We start from the raw sequence: 23,433 nt of genomic DNA, 5'->3' as shown, positions 1-23,433 counted from the left end.
AGTGAAAGTCAGTGCCTGTACTGATCCCTTTGCTGTTTGAGGCTGTTGGTGCTCTCTGCTGATCAAGATTCTTGACACTTGAAGACAGTGTAACAGTCAACCAGCAGTGCAGAGTTACCCACTATGTGTGCCAATTACTGACCTTCCCTATTTTCTCAATACAAAATATGATCTGTTTTTTTTAAAGTCTATTTTAAAATTAATAGAAACTTGCATTGACTTATTTGTATCATTTCTAAACAGTTTGATGCTTGCAGTTTGGGAGCGGTGAATGCTAAAATGAAAATGAGTTTTTGGTTTTGGTTAGGAGAATGTGCCTATTAAAGAAAATCTTTAGGCAATTTTTATCCAGCTTCATGAAAGTACACCTTAAAATATATACTCCAAGGACTTTCTCTTTAACTTCATGTTCTTCAGTAAGGTCAAATTGTAAAATTTGTTTTGTAAAGGAAGGAATGGGCATAAGAGAGATGCCTACCTAAAAGAGCTAAATGTGCCCTGGTGACTAGTCTAGAGTTCCCTATTGTATGTGACTTTATTCCCTTAAAGTGTTAGTTATTTTATACAGTTTACTCAGTTTTGCCTTTTTCTCTTTTTGTATTCTTAGACTGGAAAAGTAAGAAGAGCTTTCCTGCCTTTTTAATTACCAAACTACTCTCAATTTTCATTGAAACAATTCAAAGAAAGAATGCAGTCTTTCTATACCTGGTAAATATTTTCTACTAAGTAAAACTATTCCTTTAGTAGCCACTGATAAACCCAGGTGTTATGGTGATTGCCTTTTATTTTATGGATTGTCTATTAAAATGACTTATCAAATAAAGAATTTTTCATTTTAGTTCTGAAGTCTGTTTAAGATTTAGTGATGTTTTGGAATGTTACTTGGGATGCCTGTGACCTAGCGAGCAATAGAAATGGAGTCAAGTTTGGTTTAGCATTTAGTATATCATCTGTATTTTATTATAATGAGAGAGTAGCAATAATCCTTGATGGTAGTTTAGTAGAGGCACTTTGTTACTAATAGTTTTATAAAAATAAATCTAATGGCCAGGCGTGGTGGCGCACGCCTTTATTCCCAGCAGTCGGGAGGCAGAGGCAGGCGGATTTCTGAGTTCGAGGCCAGCCTGGTCTACAAAGTGAGTTTCAGGACAGCCAGGGCTATACAGAGAAACCCTGTCTCAAAAATCAAAAAATAAAATAAAATAAATAAATCTAGTGAGTAAACTATTATTTAACATTCATTTAAACAATGATCTAAGATTAGAGAGAACAAGTGAATTGTTTAAAGAAATTCAGCTAAGTAGTAAAGAAATTCCAGACTAAGTAAGGAGTCTGGAACTGAAACAGGCTCCAGATCAGAATCTGTTATTGGGTTTTTTATTTTTACGATTTTTTTTTTTACTTTTTTTTCAGTTTCCTTAAATATGAAGTAATATGTCTAAAGAATAAAAAATTTGTAGTAACATTTCATGTGGGTTTTTTTCTTTTGTTATAACTTAGAGTATATAGGAATAGAGAAGACACTAGTTTCATGTGCTCCTTGTAAAATATTTCACTTATACTAACAACACTGTTGGCAACTCTTGGCTGGCTGGCTGGCTGGTGTGTGTGTGTGTGTATGTGTGTGTTTAAAACTTACTACAAACTTTTGAGAGTATTTTGTGCCTGTTTACTGACGACATTCCCACTATATATATAAAAAGTGTAAGATTAGAGGAAATAGGGAGAAAGAAGAGAACGTATATAAATTATTTGGTCCTTTTTACAAGCTACAGTCTTCATCAGTGTTTGGTAACTACGTATTTGTTGATTGTTGTGATACTCTGAAATGTGTCTTCCTGGGATTGTCATAGAGTGCACACATGGACAGAGAGAGATCTTTGTCTTTATTTATAGTTTAAGTCTTCTGGAGAAAATATTATTTCAGTATTAAAACATGGAGAAAAGGAAAAGAACAGCACCTTGTCCTTCAGTGATGTGTTTCATTAGTTCTAGCAATCTGTAGATATTTTACCATGTACAACAAACATGCTTTTTTGCTATGGTTAAAGCCTAGTTAGTAAACAGAAATATCCATGAGTATCTACTCTTATTCTTTCCATGCATTAAGAGTAGCATTTATTGAATGTTTATCAAGAGATTATAATAATACCCGAATTATTTTTATAAACCCTGGTTATTTTAAAATAACATTCTCACTTTAGGAATACCCTTGGATACAATCCCCCTTTCTTACACGGGCAAGCTTAAGTTCACAAGCCATATTAGTTCCTAAGGATGCCACATGGAACAGCACAGCTGCAGTATCTTAAGCAGCAGGAACTTACCGCTTCATAGCTCTAGGCAAGGGGCTCTTTCTTGACCCTTCTGACTGAGACTCTTTAGTACAGTTCCTCATGTTGTCATGACCCCCCAACTATAAAATTATTATTTTTAAAATTAATGTTTTCATTGCTACTTCATAACTAACTTTGCTACCGTTATGAATTTTTATGTTTGTTTTGTTTTGTTTTGGAAATAGAAGTTTGCCAAAGGGGTCACGACCCACATGTTGAGAACCACTGCTCCAGAGGCTGTCAGTCTAACATAAGGTGCTCTCAGGGTTGGTTCTTCTGAGGGCTATGAGAAAGAATCTATCCATGTTTCTTACCTTCCTTCTGTGTTGGCTCTGTTCAGATTTCCCCATTTTATAAGGACAGAAACACTAATGACTTCATCTTACTTAGTTGGTTTTAGAATAGTACTAAGTTCATGCATTCTAGGCAATCTCTGTACCACTGAACTACCTCCCCAACCCAATCATATTATCTTAATATCATTTCCAAAAGCCATATGTCTAAAATTAGGTCATGTTTGCTGGCAGAAATACAATCATTCCATAGCAGATAGTAAGTCTTCCATTCAGCATTTCCTCCCCACCCCTGCCTATGGTTCCCATTTTAGTTTTATTTAAGGCATTGCTTTTCTACTGAGGATACAGTGCTATATAACATGCAATGCTATTTCTTCTCCCTGTGTTTTATGGTAAAGTATGGAGGGTACCCAAATACTTACTGTAGTAGCTCTAACTTTAAAACTGCCACAGAACTTCCTAAATTTAGGCTCTTCATAGCTTTTTCTGTGGAATGTTGTGTCTCTTTTTGGACTGACTTAACTCTCTCAGTGATGGGCCCTGAAGAAGTGCCACAGAGGGTGAAGCTCCCAACTCGGGAAGTGCCCAGACATTCCTCCTGGCATGCAGCTAAACCCTCTGTTACAGCTTGGAAGTGATGGGGAAATTGTGAGTTGCATACTTTCTCCTGGTGTTCACCTTCTTTCTCTGCAGTCTGATTCTTACCTTGCTAACTGATGGTTTCATTGTATTTGTCTAGAATCTGTTGTTTGTCCTCGTCATTGATCTTGCTTGGAAGAATCTCATCTTCAACTTTTGCTGTCATATTGAAAGCATAGAATTCCAGTGAATTCTTTGGTAATACATTATTTCTCTGCTTCTCTTTAAGCTTGTACTTCCAAGCTTCCTGGACCACTCATGCATTATCTTTCTTACTCGAGAGGCCCTTGTAAGTGGTGATGGTGATCTTGTTCTCCTTTTGTGCTCTTGTCTACATTAGAAACATTGAGGGTGCCAATGGCATCAATGTCAAAAGTGACTTCAGTCTGAGAAATATCACAGGCTACACAAGGTAGGCCTATGAGTTCAAATTTTCCATGTAGGTTGTTCTTGGTCATGGCTCTTTTACCTTCATATACTGGAATGAGCATACCTGCAGGTTGTAAGAGCAAGTGGTGAAGATCTGTGTCTAGTTGGTAGGAATGATAATATTATGCTTGGTGAGGACAGTCATGACTCTACCAGCAGTTTCAGTACAAAGGAGAAGAGGAGTGTCATCCAAGAGGAGCAAATCCTTAACCTTCTCAGAATTGTTTCCAGGTAGAGTTGTCTCCAGTTGGCCACCTGGACAGCGTACTATAAGCAACAGCTTCATCAGGGCTAATGCTCAATCAAGTTCAGTTTTTTTTTTTCCATTGAAGAAATCTCATAGAAGCTTCTGAATCCTGGGGATTATGGTAGAACCATCCACCAGGACATTGTGACATCTCAAAGGGGCTTTTCTACAGAGTCCACAGTGCCACAGAAATAAGTCAGCATTCAGTTCTTGAGCAAAGGTAATGGTAAGGGTAATGGAGTTAATGAAGTCAGTTCCTCAGAGAAAGAATCAATCTCCCTCCCAGCTCAGGTGCTAGAGGAGAGGGTACGTGCCCAGCGCCAGCAGTACATAGACATTAGACAGCTCTCTTGTTTTCACTGATGTTCTAGTGCTTGCCTTTAAACAGAACAATAAAATGGTTACCATCCAGTTGTCAGTCTTCTCTACCCAAGTGGGTGCTTCTAGCTGTAAATTAGACCTCAAAAGTGAGGGTTGACATGTTAAAAATGTCACCTAAATATCTCGGCACATTTCTTTCAACTCCGGCCTTCCTATCTAAGCCATAAGCAGTAGTAGTAGTAGTTGGCTAGTTGATAATTTTAAGTACATTGAGCCCAGCATCTACATCTTTGGTTGCCTACTTCTGAGAGTCATTGAAGTCAACTGGCACTGTGATCATAGCATTGGTAGTAATCTTTCCAACATAGGCTTCTCCAGTTTTCTTTATCTTTGTCAGAACCATAGAGCACACCTCCTCTGGGTAGAAAGAAGCTTTTTGACTCCCCTTTGTATTCTACTTGGACATTAGACCTGTGTGCATCATTCACCACCATGAAGGACCAATGCTTCAGATGAGGCTGAACAACAGCATCATTAGACCTACACCCAATCAGACATTTGGGTGTTTTGTTTTGTTTTAAATAAAACAAAACTGTTGTTGAGGTTCTTCACAGCGTCCTAGGTTCATCACTGTGTCAGTGATTCAGTAACCATGGTCAATGGCAATCCCACTTTCCTTGCTGGAAGACACCTACACAGGGGAGGCAATGCTAAGATCAATGCCAACTGCAGGTCCTTTAGATATGTTTGCTTCCATGTTGGTCCAGCTGTACTGACAAGAAGGCCACACAACCCTGAAAATTGCTGATATATTCAGTGAGTCAGTTTCATAAACAGGACAGTTTGAGATAGTACATTGCAGTGCCAATAAATAGTATTTTTAAATAATGTGACAGTATATCTAAAATACAGATTTATATTTTTCTTTTTTTCTTTTTTTATTAGATATTTTCTTTATATACATTTCAAATTTCAAATGCTATCCCGAAAGTTCCCTATACCCTCCCACGGCCCTGTTTCCCTACCCACCCACTCCCCCCTCTTGGCCCTGGCATTCCCCTGTACTGGGGCATATAAAGTTTGCAAGTCCAAGGGGCCTCTTTCCAGTGATGGCCGACTAGGCCATCTTCTGATACATATGCAGCTAGAGATATGAGCTCTGGGGGTACTGGCTACTTCATATTGTTGTTCCACCTATAGGGTTACAGACCCCTTCAGCTCCTTGGGTGCTTCAACATCCTTAGTCATCAGGGAAATGCAAATCAAAACAACCTTGAGATTCCACCTCACACCAGTCAAAATGGCTAAGATCAGAAATTCATGTGACAGCAGATGCTGGCGAGGATGTGGAAAATGAACACTCCTCCATTGCTGGTGGGATTGCAAGCTTGTATAATTAATTTTCTAATACTGTCTAATGTCTGTGGAGATTTTATTTTAAATTAACTGAGTTTCTAACATAATAGACTTTGGAGCTATAATATGATGTTTTCAGTAACGCTTTCTTCAGACAATAAATGATGACACAGAAGCTGAGGCTGACACTTAGGTCTAAGCTTAAATATGAACTTTAATACAATTCAGAGGGGCTAATGTGGACTTCTCTTCCATAAGATACTGAAAAGTCCATCAGAATTCTGTGTAAATGATTATAAGTACACTCTGACAATAAGTAATCACTCTTTCATAACTCTAGATTTCTATTATCATCATGTTCCTATGATTAGACATTTCTGAGAGTTTGGGATAGCAAAACTACACTGGCATAAAAACCACCAGTGTATGACAGTACTCATGAAGTTTTGTTAATAGTAGATATATTTCATTATTGTTGCTTTAGTTTATGGGTATGGGTATTTTGCCTGCATATATGTGTGTGCACCTTACTTTGTGCCTGCAGAAGTCACAGGACAGTGTTGGGTCCCCTGAGCTGGAGTTATGGATGGTTGTGAAACATTGTGTGGGTTCTGGGAATTGAGCCTGTATCCTCTGCAAGAGCAGTCCATGTTCTTATCCACTGAGCCATCTCTCCAGCCTCTCTCTCAGTCATTGTCATTTTTATTTAGTTTGTCTAAATTATGCAAAATTTGGCAAGGAATCTTTTAAGTCTATGTCTGTCTTTTTCACCTTCTTTCCTATAGTGCAGGACTTTGTTGGGCAAACATTCTGCCATTGAGCTACATCCTCAGAGATTTTCTGATGTCATATGTCTTCATTGCTGTTCCATGTGCCTAAAAAATACAGTGACAGAGGGTCTTAGAGTTATACTTATCTTTATATCTATGTTTCTAGATTTATTTTTATGTGTATGAGTGGTTTTGCCTGTATTATGTGCATGTCTGGTGAAGGCCAAAAAAGGGCATTAGATCCCCATGGTGGCTGCTGTGATGAACAGTTCTTCCTAACTACTGAGCCATATCTCTAGATCTTAACTATTGAGCCATCTCTCTAGACTCTAATTTTTTTTATTTAAGATTTATTTGCTTATTTTATGTATGTGAGTACACTGCAACTGTTTTCAGACATACCAGAAGAGGGCATTAAATCCTATTACAGATGGTTGTGAGCCACTGTGCGGTTGCTGGGAATTGAACTCAGGACCTCTGGAAGAGCAGTCAGTGCTCTTAACAACTGAGCCATCTCTCCAGCCTATACTGTAATTCTAATATAGTATTTTATAGTTTATTTTGTTTTGTTCCTTTGTTTACAGGATTTAAATTCTCTTTTCAACCTTCCTTATGTAACCAGTTTCCTGATACCTGCCTTGTTCTTGGGCTGAATTGTGGGAGACAGAGAGAGAGAACTATCATTATTTTTATGATAAATGTTAAACTGGTCAGATTGGCTCTACCATTGTTTCATTTGATTCCTCTATTGTGTTTAATTTGAAAAAAGAAGTTGGTTTCTTGTTGGTGGGAGCTCTCTGCTATTGATGTTTTCCCTAGAACATGAACAGTTGGCCATAAATAAATTAGTCAGGAAGAATATAACATAACCTTAGTTCATTCAAACCAGACAAAGGTTACTTAAAACATAAATTATAATTTGGTTATTATTGCTTTTAATTTCTTTTCTGATGATAACTTATAAGGTGTCTTTGTAATCATGCTTAACTTAAACTTTAAATCATGAAAGTTGTTCTTTGAGTGAAACGATGAGAAACTAAGCATTGTATTAGTTTCTTTTCTATTTCTGTGACCTGCAAGCACCCTGACTTGGGAGGAGGGTGGACACAGTCCATCTCTGTCGAGGCAAGCATGATGTCAAGAACTTGAGGTTGCCCAGAAGTCAGGAAGCAGAGCAAGAACAAGATGTAGGGATTGACTATAAAACCTCCCCAAGTGACACTTGTAGCAAAGCTCCAACCCTCTAGATGTTTCACAGCCTTTCCAGACAGTGCTGCCAGCTGGAGTGTCAACACATAATCATGCTTTTCACATTCAAATCCCCAAGACACCACACCTCCTAACCCTTCCCAAACTGTTTCACTAACTGCAAATTAAGCACTCAAACATATAAACTCATTCTCATTAAAACCACAACAGACATAATTTTGAATTGTATAATTTGAATGTTACCTTGATACCATATGATAAATACTATTTCCTGTCCTTTCCATAAATGTGTTACCCCATCTCATATCTCCAGTCTAGCTTAAATCTAGAAAAGAATTATTGAAGTATTTATTGGCCTCTTTTGTCAGGGTATCTATAGGCCACTAATCAAATCCTAACCTAGGTGTTAAAAGAAGGAGATATAGTTGAATTAACTCTTGCTGATCTTACAGATTTTTAAGGTGTTCTTTTTTGGTTGAGTTTTAAACTTAGGAGTTCTTTGTTGATATTTCAGAGCACCAAATAGTATGTACATTTAACTCTGTGATAGAACTTATCTGACCTTTTCTTTTGGATATAAATGGTCCATAGTTGGGAAGGATGTTGCCTCTTATTCTTTACTACTATTTGTAGAAGTCTGAACATTCTTAAGAGTATTTAAACCTGTTGTTTAAAGTGTTTATTTCAAAGATGGCCAAAAGGACTGCCTTTTTATTGCCCTTTTCACTGTAGCCCAGTCACCTGCCTAGGTGAGATGTGTAGTAGAAGAGAATATTAACCTGGCAAGCTAAGACTTCCTTCTCTACAGAGGAACTTGGGACTATCTTGGCCTAAGGCAAATGATACTAACACTGCTTAGGTAGAACCAACAATGATGGCTTGTCTGTAGCTACAGGTCTTACTTGCTTGGATCGAAAACACCAAATTATCAAAGAAAAAGCTATCTTAAAGATGTTATTGTATAGAGGTTTTGTATTTGTTGTTTTTTTTTTTAAGGCAAATTACAGAGGTGGTATAAAAGGGAAAACAAAATTTCTATGAATGCAGAAGAGGAGAGGATGAACCACTTTATTAATACCAAGTGTATTCTAGTCAAATAAGTACTTCACATAAGTATGTCATGGGAAATGGAAATGTAGATTTAGGTCCATTTCATCATTTCTTCTCATCCTTCCCACTTAGAGTAAAATTTGTCCAGTCCAACACATTGTTCTTAAACATTCATTTGGAATTAGCATCCTATACTATATTCTTGCTTATTTTAATAAAAGTGTAGTATAAAATTGATATTTTTAAAGATGTGCTGTTTATCTGATGGCTCCATGTTCGTGTAGCATCTGTGGTCTCTCATTCCTGTTTCTGCTTCAGGTCAAACTTCCTACTCTTGATCCATTGTGCCCGAGATAATTTAGGCAACCATAGGTATATAAATGCATAAAATAGGCATACATGTCAAATATTGACTGATATAGTAAATCATAATGTTACTTTAGAATATTTTCTTGGTATGTATATTTTACCATGCTAAAATTAAAGGCTAATATAAATTTGCACACTAATAAGATGGACCTGCTTATTTATTTTACATAAATGTCTTAGCTGAATACTTAATACTGCAAAATATAGTGCCTTTTAACAACTTTTAGGGTTGATTGATATTTTTATTTTTCCAGTCATCAGTGTTGAGAATACCACTTCACACTTTCACATCATGGAAAATGGCAGAAGTAAGTTTAGGCCCATTTTAGCGATTATTGGAAATAATGTTCTAATGCCAAGCTAAAATTCATTTAACAATTATTTTAATAAAACTTGGATCATAAAGCTACACAGCCATTCTTAAAATCAAAACTTTTTTTAATACAATCAAAGATACAGGGTGTGTGTGTGCGCGTGCTTACATATATTTATATACACCATGTGTATACAGGTGTCTGAGAAGACCAGAAGAGAACATTTGATCCTCTTGAACTGGATTTATAGATAATTATGAGCCACATGATGTAGATTCTTAGAACAGAACCTGGCTCCTTTGTTGGAGCAGCATTTGCTATTAACTGCTAAGTTGTCTCTTTAGCCATAAAGATGCTGTAGTTTGATACTTATGTACTCGTAATGATAGGAAAATACCAAGTCCTATATGTCTCTATAAGAGCAGAAAACCTTGTTTGTAAGTAGTTATCGTACTTTATAACACAGTGATGTTGAGTCTGAACTGAGGGACCTGAAGCAGCATGGCTGGCAGCGGGAAGTATGGCAGCGTGGAGCATGTGCAGCACGTAAGGTTCATATTGTATGTTCAGACCCCAGGCTGCAGGGAATGGCGTAGTATAACACTGGACAAATACTGACTGGAGCACCCTGTTTATTACATGTATATTTATTACACACATTTTATTTCATAAGCTATTTTTAAAATCAGACATTGGAATGCTTGAAGACAAGTATAAGTAAAAGGTTATTAATGAGAGGGTACCCTACTTTCAGCAACTATATTATCTGTATGCACTTTAAACATGATGCTTTTGCTACCAATTATTAGTCTCTTTCCTCAGTACTGAAACAGGCCTGCCTGCTTTAGTCTCTTCCCCCCCTCACTCTCACTCTCTTCCTTACTCTCCCTCCTCCCTCCCTACTCTCTAGTTCTCTGACAGTGTAACTTAGCCGTAAGGTGTGTAGGTCTTGCAAGAACTTGGATCTTGATGTCAGTAAAATCTGCTTTGAAATCCTGACCCGGAATTATTAATATGCCATTGAGTAGAAAGTGCTTTAGTTTTCTGTACTTTGGTTTCTTTATTCCTAAGAACTTAATAATGTTTGTATAAATGTCCTGAATTCTTTATAATATCTGAAACATTATAACTTAATTTCAAACTTTAATAAACATGTTTAATGAGGCTATATATGTACAGGATGTTTTTCTCAAACACGCAGAGGTCCATTAAGTGGTATTGCTTGAAAAATAGCTATTTTGCATTTACGTGGCCCATTTGAGGATGATGCATATTCTAAGTAACAAACTGTCTTCCTCTTGAGTTTGATTTTGATGGGAGCATGTTGCATAATAGGCAGCAGTCAGCTAATCTTCTGTTAATTTGGTAGTATAAAAAGATTCACATATAATGAATATCTGCTCTCAAAGATGCTTTTGTACACTCTTGCCTGCTTCTGCATTTATGCAGTTGTCTTGTTTTAAGTAGGACTTTCTCTTGACGGTGTGTGTTAATAACTGGAAAATTCCCTATCAGTAGACTAGCACCATCTTGACAAGCCTGTGTTCTGCTCCTACCTTGCTAATTGTTTCCTTGGGATTATTTGGATTGTGTAGAAAGCCTTTTGCAAATCCTCTTATTACTGAAGTCATTGTTGCCAGCAGGAATAAGATTAAAGGTGCTTAAGTCTGTAGAGTTGTTTCTAATTTGTCCATGTCATTTCAGTGGCATTTTAACAGAACTCTGCCTCCTGCCCCTCCCTTCTCCCCTGGTACTATCTCAAGTTAGGTCCAAGATGCCAGGCCATTGGAAGAAATCTCATTTTATCCTCCTAATTATTATGCTGGCACTCAGGAGATAATTTTTCCCTTCATGCACTGCCAATTAATATGCAAATGTGCTGATAAATATTTATGTATTCATTTAAATTATGCAGGGAGTGCTTTCAGTGTATTCTGTAAATGAATTGTTCCTGGACTTCAAAGTGCTGGCTGCTGTGCTAACGAGGAGAGATTTGCATAAGGCCCTAATCACACGCATACTGATTAAGCTTCATTATGGAAACTGCCAGCTGCAATCTTTGTTTCTATTTTATTACAAAAAGGGGAACTTTTCATGCTTCAGTTGCCTTGACAATGTCAGTCCTCACTGGTAGAAGAGACTAAAACTCCTCAGAGCAACTGAAGTTTCCTTATTCAGTTGAAGATTGCTATGGTGTAACTGAAGTTGTAGTTTGCTTCTCTTGTTAATCTAATCCACTTTCCACTCCTCCCACTCTTGTTCTCTTAAGAACATAGTACAGATTTGTTAGAAATAGTAGTTTTTTCCCCTCCCCAAACGCTACCTGTTCCTTCTTGCTTTGGACTATCTGCACCTCTTGAAGATTTTACAGCCATGCTGGACTGCAGTGACTGTGTTCTAGGTGGGTACCAGCACAGTTCTTTTTTACAGCGTTAATATGGAAATAGCATGTGTGGGATTGACTATGCATAAACGCTCAATCACATATGCGACCAACATGGGGGAGGGGAGAGCTTGAACAGAGAAGGAGGAAAGCATTTGCAAGGCACCAGCATGCTTGAGTTTGCTGTAGGTCCCTCCTTAGGACCAGCTCTTCTGGTTCAGTGTGTATTTCCAGCAAATCATGTATTTGAATTTGCCTTGCATGGAGGAAATTTTTTGCTTTTTGGAAATTTCCAGCTCTTCAAGTGTATTTTCAGCAAATAGTGTATTTGAATTTGTCTTGCATGGAGGAAATTTTTGCTTTTTGGAAATTTCTATAGAAAGTAGTATATATAATTTAAAATACATTTTAAATCAGAAACAAAATATATGCTATATCAAAATAATATATACATACTAATAAAATAGTTTACCTATCTAATAAGAAATCTTCATACAAAACCAAAAATCCTAAATGAAAAATTAAGGTGGTATCATGGTGCAGAATTAATATTATAACTACTACTATAGTGGGAAATTACAGAGGTTACTGATCAGTTTACAAAGTTACTGGCCATTCTCAAAATCTGTCACTTTGATTTCTTAAATCCAGCTTTCTCTTAGGAAATTACAGTTTTATCTGTTTTTGAAAGGCTGTTAATAGTAAGTTTCCTACAGAACCAGGGGCCTTTGGGAGGTAGAGGTTCTGCTTGAATAAATGAAGCATTTTGGGTGACTAAAGATGGGTTGAAGTGCTTTGGCTTAGATAAATGATGCCGCATGGTGGCCATATTTTGTGAGGACTTCTTCTGTTTACATGAGGAATGACTGAAGCCTTTTTAAGTCGTCTGATACAAAGTACAAGAATTGGATATCTTAAACTTAAAACTTTAGCAGATGATTTTTATTTCCTGTGTGTTATTTTCTATTCTGGAAATTAAAGCAGTTAATGAAAAAGTAAATTGATACATCCAAAATATCTGAATTCTTATACAGAAAACATGGTTAAACTCAAGTTAACCATATACTTGTCCATCAGAGTGAAAACTGCTATGTCAGGGGTGCACATGACACATACAACAAACTGATGTTAGGAGTTCAGCCTAGCAGTAATTTATAGACTGCAAATTAGACTCATGATCAGTTAAGTGACATAGGCTTCTGATTTTTTCTATTACTAATAAACAAAAGTATCAGTGAATAACTTACTTGTATATTTTCTTCTAACTTACCAAGTTTGAAATTCCAGAAATGAAAGAAAAATGTCTTTTTTGAGCTATATTTACCATTTATTTTTGAATATCAGAAATTAAATAACTACTTAGAGTCATTAAAACGGACTTCCCATCGTTAAATCAGAATTTTATCTATTCATATTTTATTTATTTATAAAAGATTACTCTGTTTGTGTTTGAAGTAATTTTGTAAAATGCCTTTGAAGGTCTTGACAGTTCAATAAAGGTCCTTAGAAAAGTCATGTAAAATATCTGTGGAATAATTTTCAAATTTATAAGTGTGGAAATTAGGTATTGAATGCAAGGCCAGGCTCATGATTTGTCAAGACTTGGGATTTTTGGTTACTGTGGTGTCTGTGCATGAGAAAATTGTTAATTCTGTTTATATGTGTTTACTGATTTTTTTTTTTTGCACTTTGCTTTAAAAAAATTCCTTTTTAAAGAAAGCATTGAGTGTGCATACAATGATATGTTTTGAGTTTTGTGATACGTTAACTTTTCTAAGATTTTAGTTAAGTCATACAGAAAGCTGATTTTTACTAAGTTGTGCACCTGGTTCTTTCAAACCATAGTGTGCTTTCAGGTGGTATTTAAAATTTTCTGGACAGTGACGAAGGAAGTTGTAGAACAACCTCATTTATGATCACAAACATACATGTCTAAGACCCATAAGACATGTATCAGTTACAAAAATTTACTATATTAGAAAAGATATTGTTCAGTGTCTAGAAAACAAACTGCCCAATTTCTAGGTTATGAAATATGAAAAGTTCCTAATATTTTTCCTCATTTCTTATACATATAGGTAATGCAACTATGGGCAGTATGGTTGGGACTTACAATGATTGTCTTGTCTTCTTAATTAAACATTTTCTGCAGATGATTTTTAAAAGTTGTTATAATATGGTTTGATTTGTTCTCTTAAAATAACTTGGTTAATGGTCCTTTATAATGGAGAAGAGATAGAACTTACTTGGTAATTGTCTTATTTTATGACAAACATTTAAGTCTGTAGTGAATGTAGAGCCAAATGTCTATTTTGTCTATTCTGTTGACCCTTGGGAAGAAGTAGCAGGGCATAAGTTGTTTGTCTCCTTTCCTACATATTTTCTGGAATTGCTAATAGTGGTTGACAATATTTTACTATGGAAACCACAACTTAATAAACTATCAATAAATAACCCTAAATTAACTGGTTCATTTATAGGTGGGTGTGACTCTTAGAACTATAGAGATTCCTGTTAGACCTTCTGGTGCAGTTTGTTATGCTTGTTTTTAATGAGGCATATGTTTGGCCTACCACCTTATTGGCTCTAGTTTGGCTAAGGAAGTCAAATGGATGTGTTCAGACAAGTTTCTTTTCATCTGTTAGATTATTATTTACTGAATTTGTTTTAGTTGTAGTTAACTAATATCTTTGCTTTTAGAAAAACAGTCATTTGAGAATAACAGTTCTTACTTTCTGAGATACTTCCAGTTTCCCAGTTTATTTTAAAAGTATATTATGCATGCCTCTTATAAAGAATTGATTTTTTTTAGCATGTCAGACTGTAATATAATCTTTTTTACCTCAAATTTTTCTCTTAGAAGAATCTTAAATTTTATTAGATAATTTATTTATGAGTTCCTTTATGATTTAGGAACTCCTGAATATTTGTCAGGTAAACTTTTTACTCAATTTGTAATGTTGTAGCCTGCCATATGCTATGCATGGCCTTCTTGAAATGAACCACTGTGATATTAGTTAACCCTTGCCTTGGCCATAGTTTTGCCTCCTTAACTTAATCTTAACCGCTAGTTTTTTAAACACCTTCTTTGTCTTATTGCAGACTCAAGAATGAATAATCCGTCAGAAACCAATAAATCATCTATGGAGAGTGAAGATGCCAGCACAGGTAAGAAAACATTCTCTTATTCATCTTTTGCATTTGTTCATAGAGCTGAAATGAGAATGTCCACTTAGCTTGGATACATAGTTGACAAATACAGAGAAATTTGTGTATCTGCTTATGAAGTATGATGTAGTACTTGTAGGGACTGCAATTGTATTTAACATTATCTAACTCCTGAGGAGTGCTTCCTTTTTCAGATTCCATCCGTCAGAGAAACTAGAGGTAGTTATGGGAATGGTCCTTTGGGACACATAGTCCTAGGTCTGGATTATGGATCTTCATTCACTGTGTCATATGTGGCAGAAGCTGTCAGATTCCTGGTTATAGGTATAACCAGAATAGTAGATGTGGTCTACCCTGCATTTGATATAAATTATGCTAAAGTTTTGATTGTATCAGTAAGAAGTTATAAACTTGTCTAGTATATCCTTTCATTTCATTTTAATAAAATGTATACTTAACCCAAACCTTTTAACAAGAGAAAAACTAAGTACCATATAAATTTAAAAAATGAAACTCTTTGAGAGAAAGGAAAATCTATAAATAGATATTCAGCCCATCCTTGTAAGTCAGTCAGCTCATAGGACATTTGACAGTTTAACTATCATCTGACAGATACGATACAAACATTTCCTCAGTTTCTGCTAGAGGCAAAAATTAAAACAATAAACCATATTAAGGGAATTATGGGCAAGGAGTTATAGAAAGTCATTATAAGGTAAACTAGACTCTTTACTTACTGAAAGGGTTTATTTCTCTGACTATCATTTCAAAACATGTCTAACTATGGGAGGTAGTAAGAAGGACAGTGTCTCTTGAACCTTTGTTTTCCACTACTCCTGATCATAGATAGAAACTTTAATTACAGTAGAAGATTGGGTTGACTCAGTGGAAGTCTTGTGTCTGCACCTGTCTCATTGTAAACTGTCCTGTATTTGGAAAAACACGGAAGTACTTTTTAAAAATAGGTACTTCTTTATGGGAGACTAAGGCTTTCATGTTTAGCTTTGCATATTCAGTATGCCCCTGCTTGTCTTGTTGAAGCTAGCTGAGTAGCTACAGTGGCATCTCTTCCCTGCCTGGACCCTTTGTTTATCTTATCACTGCCTTATGCTGATGTAAGTGGCCTTTCTAAAGGAGTGGGACTTGTTTGCAGAGAGTAACTAGGCAATCAGACCTATGAATAGGCTTGGAAGTGTGGGTAGGACTCCCACATCTAAAGAGTACCTCCCAAATTTCTCGAAAGGAAAAAAAAACTCAGAATGATAACAGAATGTTGAAAATATCCATGATGTCAGGCCCCTTGAAAATATATATTTACTTTTAATACTACAATTTCTCTACTATTTATTGGGTGCCTACAATATTTAATTTTAACCTTTGTTATTTTTTTTAAACTTTAGTGCTATGCATATTATCTGATTTCATTTAAATTCATATGACAAGTTAGATATTATTTCAAAGACTAGGGAGTTAAAGTATAAAACCAGAGAAGAAATAAAGGCAAGTTTAGACTAGCACTTGTGTAAGGTTTTTCTTATGAACTATAATACATAAAATTGAAAATTTAAGCAACATATTATATGTGTTCAAGCCCAAAGTCATTTCTAGAACTGTGTAAAATACATTCTGGCTGGGACACTTGGTGAATGACTCGCCTTGTGAGAATATGGGATGTGTAATAGATCCTTCTCATAGAGCTGAGAACTGTCAGTTTACACAGTCACTTTCTGTGTTGTGGCCTTGTTTGTTTTTAGAAACAGTGATTGGCCTGGAACACTTTATATAAATTAAAAAAAACAAAACAAAACAAAACCGCTGGCCTTGAACTCCTAAAGATCCTGGTACTTCTCCCTGAATTCAGAGGTGTTGTGACACACACTTTCAGATAGATACTTTTTGAGACCAGTAACTCATTTTCCTAGACTTCTTTGCTCCTCTATCACCAGTGGTAGTGATTAATATTCTCTTTTCTCTACAAAGAGAAAATTAATTGCTTTTCTGTAAGATCTCCGCTAATATAGTACCATCTAGCTAGATCAAATACGAGCAGATAACTACCCTGAGAGGCAGAGAGCTCACTTCATGTTTATTTGCTGCAATGTGCCCTATCTTCATAGACACAGATTGTTTCCACATTTTGGACCATTTCGGAATCAAAGCACACTTTATTGATTTCTTAGTTTTAAGGGTCTGCCGCTATGCTCGTAGCACTCTCTCCTGGTATTAATTTGTTAGTTTAGAAATATAGATATGTTTGAGTTCTGTGTTGTACATTAGATTATTACTATTATATATATTAGAAATAAAATTACAGGTTTTTGTTCTGTTTTGTTTTGTTTTAAAGTAGGATGTAATGGGTTATACCCAGCAGTTGGAAAATTAAAGCGGGAAGATTATCTTGGTTTCAGGCCAGGCTAGACTACATAACAAGACCTTGCTTGCCTCACAAAAAGAAAACGTGAAACACAGTGACAGCATTTGTGCCATGATAAAGAAAATAGCTTATTTATTTGACCATGTTATGCCTGTTTTAGTTTTCATTTTAAAATTCAGTGAACTATAGAGACTGTTTGCTCTTTTTCATTTGTTTAGTAATTTGTGTGGGAGGGGTTGTTTGTTTGTTTGTTTGTTTTTGTAGTTCATGAAAAAGTCCAGATTTTAAAGAAAGGAACCCTGAATATTATATAAAATCAAAGTCTAAAACTTTATAGGTTCAGGAGACAGTTGTGTCGACCTCTGTTTCCTAAAATGATCACAGCTAAGAGTTTGCTTTATAAGATTTTAAGGGTAATGAGTGGTATGAAAGTCAGGCATTCTGACCATGCATTTTATTTTATTTTATTTTTAATTTTTTATTAGGTATTTTCCTCATTTACATTTCCAGTGCTATCCCAAAAGTCCCCCATACCCACCCCCCCCACTCCCCTACCCACCCACTCCCCCTTTTTGGCCCTGGGGTTCCCCTGTAAAGTTTGCAAGTCCAATGGGCCTCTCTTTCCAGTGATGGCCAACTAGGCCATCTTTTGATACATATGCAACTAGAGACAAGAGCTCCGGGGTACTGTTTAGTTCATATTGTTGTTCCACCTATAGGGTTGCAGTTCCCTTTAGTTCCTTGGGTACTTTCTCTAGCTCCTCCATTGGGGGCCCTGTGATCCATCCAATAGCTGACTGTGAGCATCCACTTCTGTGTTTGCTAGGCCCCAGCATAGTCTCACAAGAGACAGCTATATCTGGGTCCTTTCAGCAAAATCTTGCTAGTGTATGCAATGGTGTCAGCGTTTGGAAGCTGATTATGGGATGGATCCCTGGATATGGCAATCACTAGATGGTCCATCCTTTCATCTCAGCTCCAAATTTTGTCTCTGTAATTCCTTCCTTGGATGTTTTGTTCCCAATTCTAAGAAGGGGCAAAGTGTCCACACTTTGGTCTTCCTTCTTCTTGAGTTTCATGTGTTTAGCACTGATCATGCATTTTAGACAGACAATCTTCATATGCTCACAGAAAATTTGTGATTTGGGTTTGTTCGGGTTTGTCTTGTATGTAAAATGTTATAGATGTTATTATTAGATTTGGTACAAACAGATGAGACTCACAGTCTTCTTAGCAATCTACCAAGAGCCTAGACATTAACAAAACTGGTTCTGGTTAGTTTATGGTGAGTTATCCAAGATCAAGCATAGAAGAGCAACATAATGTTATTAAATGGCCTGCCTACCTGTCTTCCTTCCTTCCTTCCTTCCTTCCTTCCTTCCTTCCTTCCTTCCTTCCTTCCTTCCTTCCTTCCTTCCTTCCTAACAATTATTTTTCAAGTGGGGTATAGTGTGGTACATGACTTTAGAATCAGCACTTGGGAGGAGTTGCAAAGAAATAAATACAACACACCAAAATAGACTCAAAAGACTGTACAACTCAAGGAACTTCTTTTTATCCCATTAGATTATACATTCAGAACACAAGCTATTAAGCTTCCTTCACGTTGAATTTTATACTTCACTATCTAATATATTTTTATGCAGTATCAGCTACCAAAACTAAAAAATTCCGTGGCAGAGTTACAAAAGAAATTAGCTTTGTATCCCTTGTAATTTGTATCTGTTTCCTGCATTCAGTCAGCCCTTCCCTCACCCCCATAACCTTTCTTCTTCTTTTTTCTACATGTGGTATCATAGCCCATGTACATTTATTTGCATATAACTGGCTAGTTTCCACAGGAGGGAGATGATGTATTTTTTTTCTTTCTGAGGTTAGGTAACTTCATTTAATATTACACAATCAAAGTCCATCAATTTTTCTGCAAATTTTATGATTACATTTTTCCTTAGAACTTTATAGAATTTCGTTTTATATATCAGGTTTTCATTGGCCATTCATCTGTTGACAGACCAGATTCCAATTTCTTGCTTTAGTGAATAAAGCAGCAAGGGTTGTAAATATCTCTATGATAGATTGTGGAGTTGTGGGTATGGGCCCAGCAGTGACAGAGTGAGATCATGTAGTAGTTCTATTTTTAATTATTTGAGAAATTTCCAAGCTGATTTCCATAATGACTATACTAATTTGCATCTCTCCCAACAGTAATGTCACCACATCTTCTATCACATTTGTCAGACTTACTGATAGCAGCCATTCTCACTGGGGTGAGGTCTTACCTCAGAGTAGTTTAAATTCTCATTTCCCTGATGGCTAGGGATATTAACACATTAAAAATAGTTGTTGGCCATTTTTGTTTGTTTCTTTTTTTTAAGGTATCTATTTAGCTTATCTGCCCATTTGTTAATTGGCAGTTTTATTTCCTTGGTATTTGACTTCTGCAGCTCTTTGTAAATTCTGAACATTAGCCCTCTGAAGTGTGATATAAAGATTTTCTGCCATTCTGTATGTAGGCTGTCAGTTTGCTCTGTTGATTATTTCTTTTAATGATTTTTAAAATATACTTATAGGCAAGGTAAAATGAACCACCATTGAGGGAGAAAGTGTACAAATTAAAACAAGTGGGTTGGGGGAGAAACCAGAGTTCTCATTTCAAGAAGCCACATGAATGTTGATGGTTGTTGTGGCTTGCCTATAAGTCTAGCCTTGAAAAGCAGTGGTGGAGCTTTCTCTAAGCAAGCTGGCTAGCAAGACTACTCAGTGAATATGGAAGAAGAGTGATCAAGTATGATTCCTAACATCAATCTCATGTGCAGTGAACTATGCACCTACAGAAACATGCATACACACCGCACACATGATGGCAGCAGTATGCAGAACAGAGGGTTAGTTGGGAAGAAGACAGGAGAACTGCATTTGTGGTCTCCAGTACTCCAGGTGCCTACTGCACCCAGAGGACTCACTGCAGTGCAGTGAGATAATAATTTTGATATCAAATTCATTTTACAGAAAAATACATATAAAAAATAAGCAGTCAACATTGAGACTATTCCTTAAGAAGTATGTGATTCATGAGAATTCAGTGTAAAGAAAAATGTATTTCCAAGTTGGAAAGAAAGTGTTATGGAAGACATCATTAGAGGAGGTGGAGTTTATGCTGCCCATTGAAGAATGGGTTACAGTTAAACATAATAGTGGTTGGCATTTTACCTTCAGCATGAAGAAGCAATAAAAGCTAAGGTGAAGTTAAAGAAAGTTGTACCAAGTACCTCTCTCTCTCTCTTTTTTTTTTTTTTTTATTTTTAAGTTATGGTATGTTGTATGATCTCCAGACCCTTTTCCATTTAGTCATTCCCAAAATTACAGAATTACATTCTTGTAGAGACTTTAATGCCAGTATTACTACATTGGCTTTCTTTTTCATTGGAATTGGGATTGATCCTCTATCTTGCTGTGTTTATTGCATGCACACTAGTGTGATGTGGGATTCTCATACACGTTCATGTAAAGATCAGAGCAGGACATCAGGTTTCTTCCTCAGCTGCTTTCCCCCTTGTTACAATGAGAAAGGCTTCTCACTGCACTTGTTTTGGCCAGGTTGGTTGTCCATCGAACTCTCCTTGACCTATCTACCTCCACCTTCAGTGCTAGGGTTTTAAGCACACATAAGGCTTTTTACAAGATGGCTGGGAATCCAAACTCAGGGCCTCATACTTGTAGAACAAGTGCTCTTACCAACAGGCTCCAACCCTGTAGCCGAGTTCTCCTATGACAATATCAATATCTTTTTAGCAAATGAAAAAGCCAATGTAGTTTAGTTATGTAAGCCAGTGTACATTTATGATATACCACCCTAAAAGCTGTATTTTAAGAAGTCCTGATAACCAATGATTTCTTGGTTCTGTACTATTTATTAGTTATGTGGTTAGTAGCTGTGTGACCCTATCCCTAGGGAAATAAGAAAAAAGATCTTTTCACTCAGATAGGGCACCCACAACACACCAAAGCAAAGATAACACCAAGTTTAACTTGGTGAACCAGTGAGTTTGAGGTAATTACAGGAATACAGGTGAAGGGTTACTTGCAGGAACATAAATGGCTCAAAGACAGCTGCATCACTGAAGCCCATCCCAGTGTGAGGGAGACTCGTGAAAGCTGGAAGCATAGAGTTCACTATAACAATTTGCAGGCAGCTGCACAGGCTAGACTATCTCTTCCAGGTAGCTTGTCTGAGATTGTCTCTTGGCAGTCTTTACTGCTTATATAAACTTGAGAAGGGAGCAGCCAAACTCTTCTGGGTCAGTTTCAGGGGCTTCATGAAGGTTCTGAGATGTAAACTATCTGAGTCCTAACATGTTTTCCTACAGGCTGAAATGTGTGAGCTCAAAGGAAACTGCTATATAATGCAGGTATTTAAAAATTGTATTCACAAAAGATGACCAGACATCATTTTCTCTAACATCAAAATTATGATTCCAAAAGACTAGGACATTGGTGGATATAGTTGCTGTTCTTTAATAATTTGAGAACTTGATGCCTTCAGCCTGAGTCTTGGAAACATCTCCAGATGAAATTCTCAGCTAACTAGACCAGTACCATTACAGATTTCAGATTCTGGACTACCTTTGAATTTATGTAGGGACCATTTCTAGTATGCTTTTTTCTTTTATCATTATTAATATTAGCATAATGTTTGTTGCATATTTTACTTGTGGACCACATTCTTCATTGGCAAAGGGTACTTTTATAAGCCCCAATGTAGAAATTCCAACACTAGTATTTATCGGTGTGCTTTCATAGTAAAGTTTAAGTAGTAGGAAATCCTGTAGCAGTGATTCTCAACCTGTGGGTCACCACCCCTTTGACAAACTTCTCTCTCCAAAAATATTTACATTATGGATCATAACAGTAGGAAATTATAGTTAGTTAAAATATAGTTATATAGTTATAGGTAGCAACAAAAATAATTTTATGGTTAGGATCATCACAACATGAGGAACTGTATTAAAGGGTTACATTATTTGGAAGGTAGAGAACCATTGGACTATGGGATACTGAAAGTGGTTGAAGAGCTTCCAAAGAGCCTTGAGAGCAGAGTTAAAGCATAGATTATTCTTTTGGTCTAAAAGAAAAAAAGAGTCCTTCTAGTACTTAATTGATAGGTATCATATGAAACACTGTTTCTAAGAGCTTCTAACCTCTGTATACTGAGAAATTTGCTGTGCTGCTATCCATATGCACCTGTAGCAAGAAACCGAGCATTGGTAAATTACTGAGCTTTGCAGAATGATGGTGCTGGTATAGTGGTGTACACCTTTAAGTCAGCACTTGGGAGGCAGATGCAAACAGATCTCTGAGATATTTGAAGGCCAGCCTGGTCTACAGAGCCAGTTCTAAGACAGCCAGAGCTACAGAAAGATCCTGTCTCCAAATTAATTAATTATTGTAGTGAATAGTGGTTATATTCTTCTAATCAATAAATGAGAAAGCAACTCATCCTTTTGACAAGAGATAATCTAAGTAACAAAATTTTAAAAGTAGTGTCCATTTTATTTATTACCAATTAAAATATAAAACACTAATGAGAAGATTTGTATGCATAAGTAATCAGAGATTGTAACTTTCTTCTTCCTTTAAGGACAGCTTAGCTTCATGCATTTTTCACATTTTTTTTTCTAACAAGAAATTATATACATATATATATACATATATACATATATATATGTGTATATATATATATATATATATATAGAGAGAGAGAGAGAGAGATACTTTACATCTTGCTTGAAGCAAAAATCTAGACTGCACTGTTCTTTCAATTAAATCCATTCTATAGCACCCTGGCCTAAAGCATTGGCAGTAGAAATTGGAAGTCAAATTTAATGAGCCATTGCTGGGGGAGGGGGCAGTGTATGGAGATTGTGAGGGAGTAAAATAAGAAAGAAGGGAAGAGAGTACAAACATGAATACTTGTATTGGTGTCGGGCTGGGGATGTAATGGTGTTCTTTGAGCAGGGACTACCCAGGAGAGGAGTAGAATAGAAAGAGATAGTTTTAGCTCTGAAAATGTTATATTCACAGTATCTTGTAGTATTTGAATGGGAAGGTACAAGAAGTTAGAGAGAGCAGTAACTCTCCTTCTAGAGAAAGGAACGCTGGTCATGGAGGGCCC

The 23,433-nt window shown here is 36.4% G+C and overlaps 1 protein-coding gene across 12 annotated transcripts in view; it reads left to right on the top strand.

Moving 5' to 3' along the window:
- The window catches only part of Pou2f1 (POU class 2 homeobox 1), a 147,148-nt gene that overhangs the window by 54,938 nt on the left and 68,777 nt on the right, over window positions 1-23,433 (top strand). For 5 of the 12 annotated variants that reach the window (XR_015048365.1, XR_003837230.2, XM_021167766.3 and 2 more), the window contains exon 2: window positions 14,822-14,887. Coding sequence is in view for 10 of the 12 variants with exons in the window: in XM_021167766.3 (XP_021023425.1) it covers window positions 14,822-14,887 (66 nt within the window). In the remaining 2 variants the exon portion in view is untranslated. Of the gene's footprint in view, window positions 1-607; window positions 709-9,276; window positions 9,331-11,336; window positions 11,738-14,821; window positions 14,888-23,433 lie in introns of those variants that run through there. The other 7 variants (XM_029480095.2, XM_085842586.1, XM_085842587.1 and 4 more) reach the window with 4 other exon arrangements.

This window comes from Mus caroli, unplaced genomic scaffold, assembly GCF_978045245.1.
Source record: "Mus caroli unplaced genomic scaffold, Mus_caroli_1 scaffold_1, whole genome shotgun sequence".
Lineage (NCBI taxonomy): Eukaryota > Metazoa > Chordata > Mammalia > Rodentia > Muridae > Mus > Mus caroli.
Note: the sequence above shows the minus strand (reverse complement) of the source record. Positions and strands in the feature narration are given on the sequence as shown.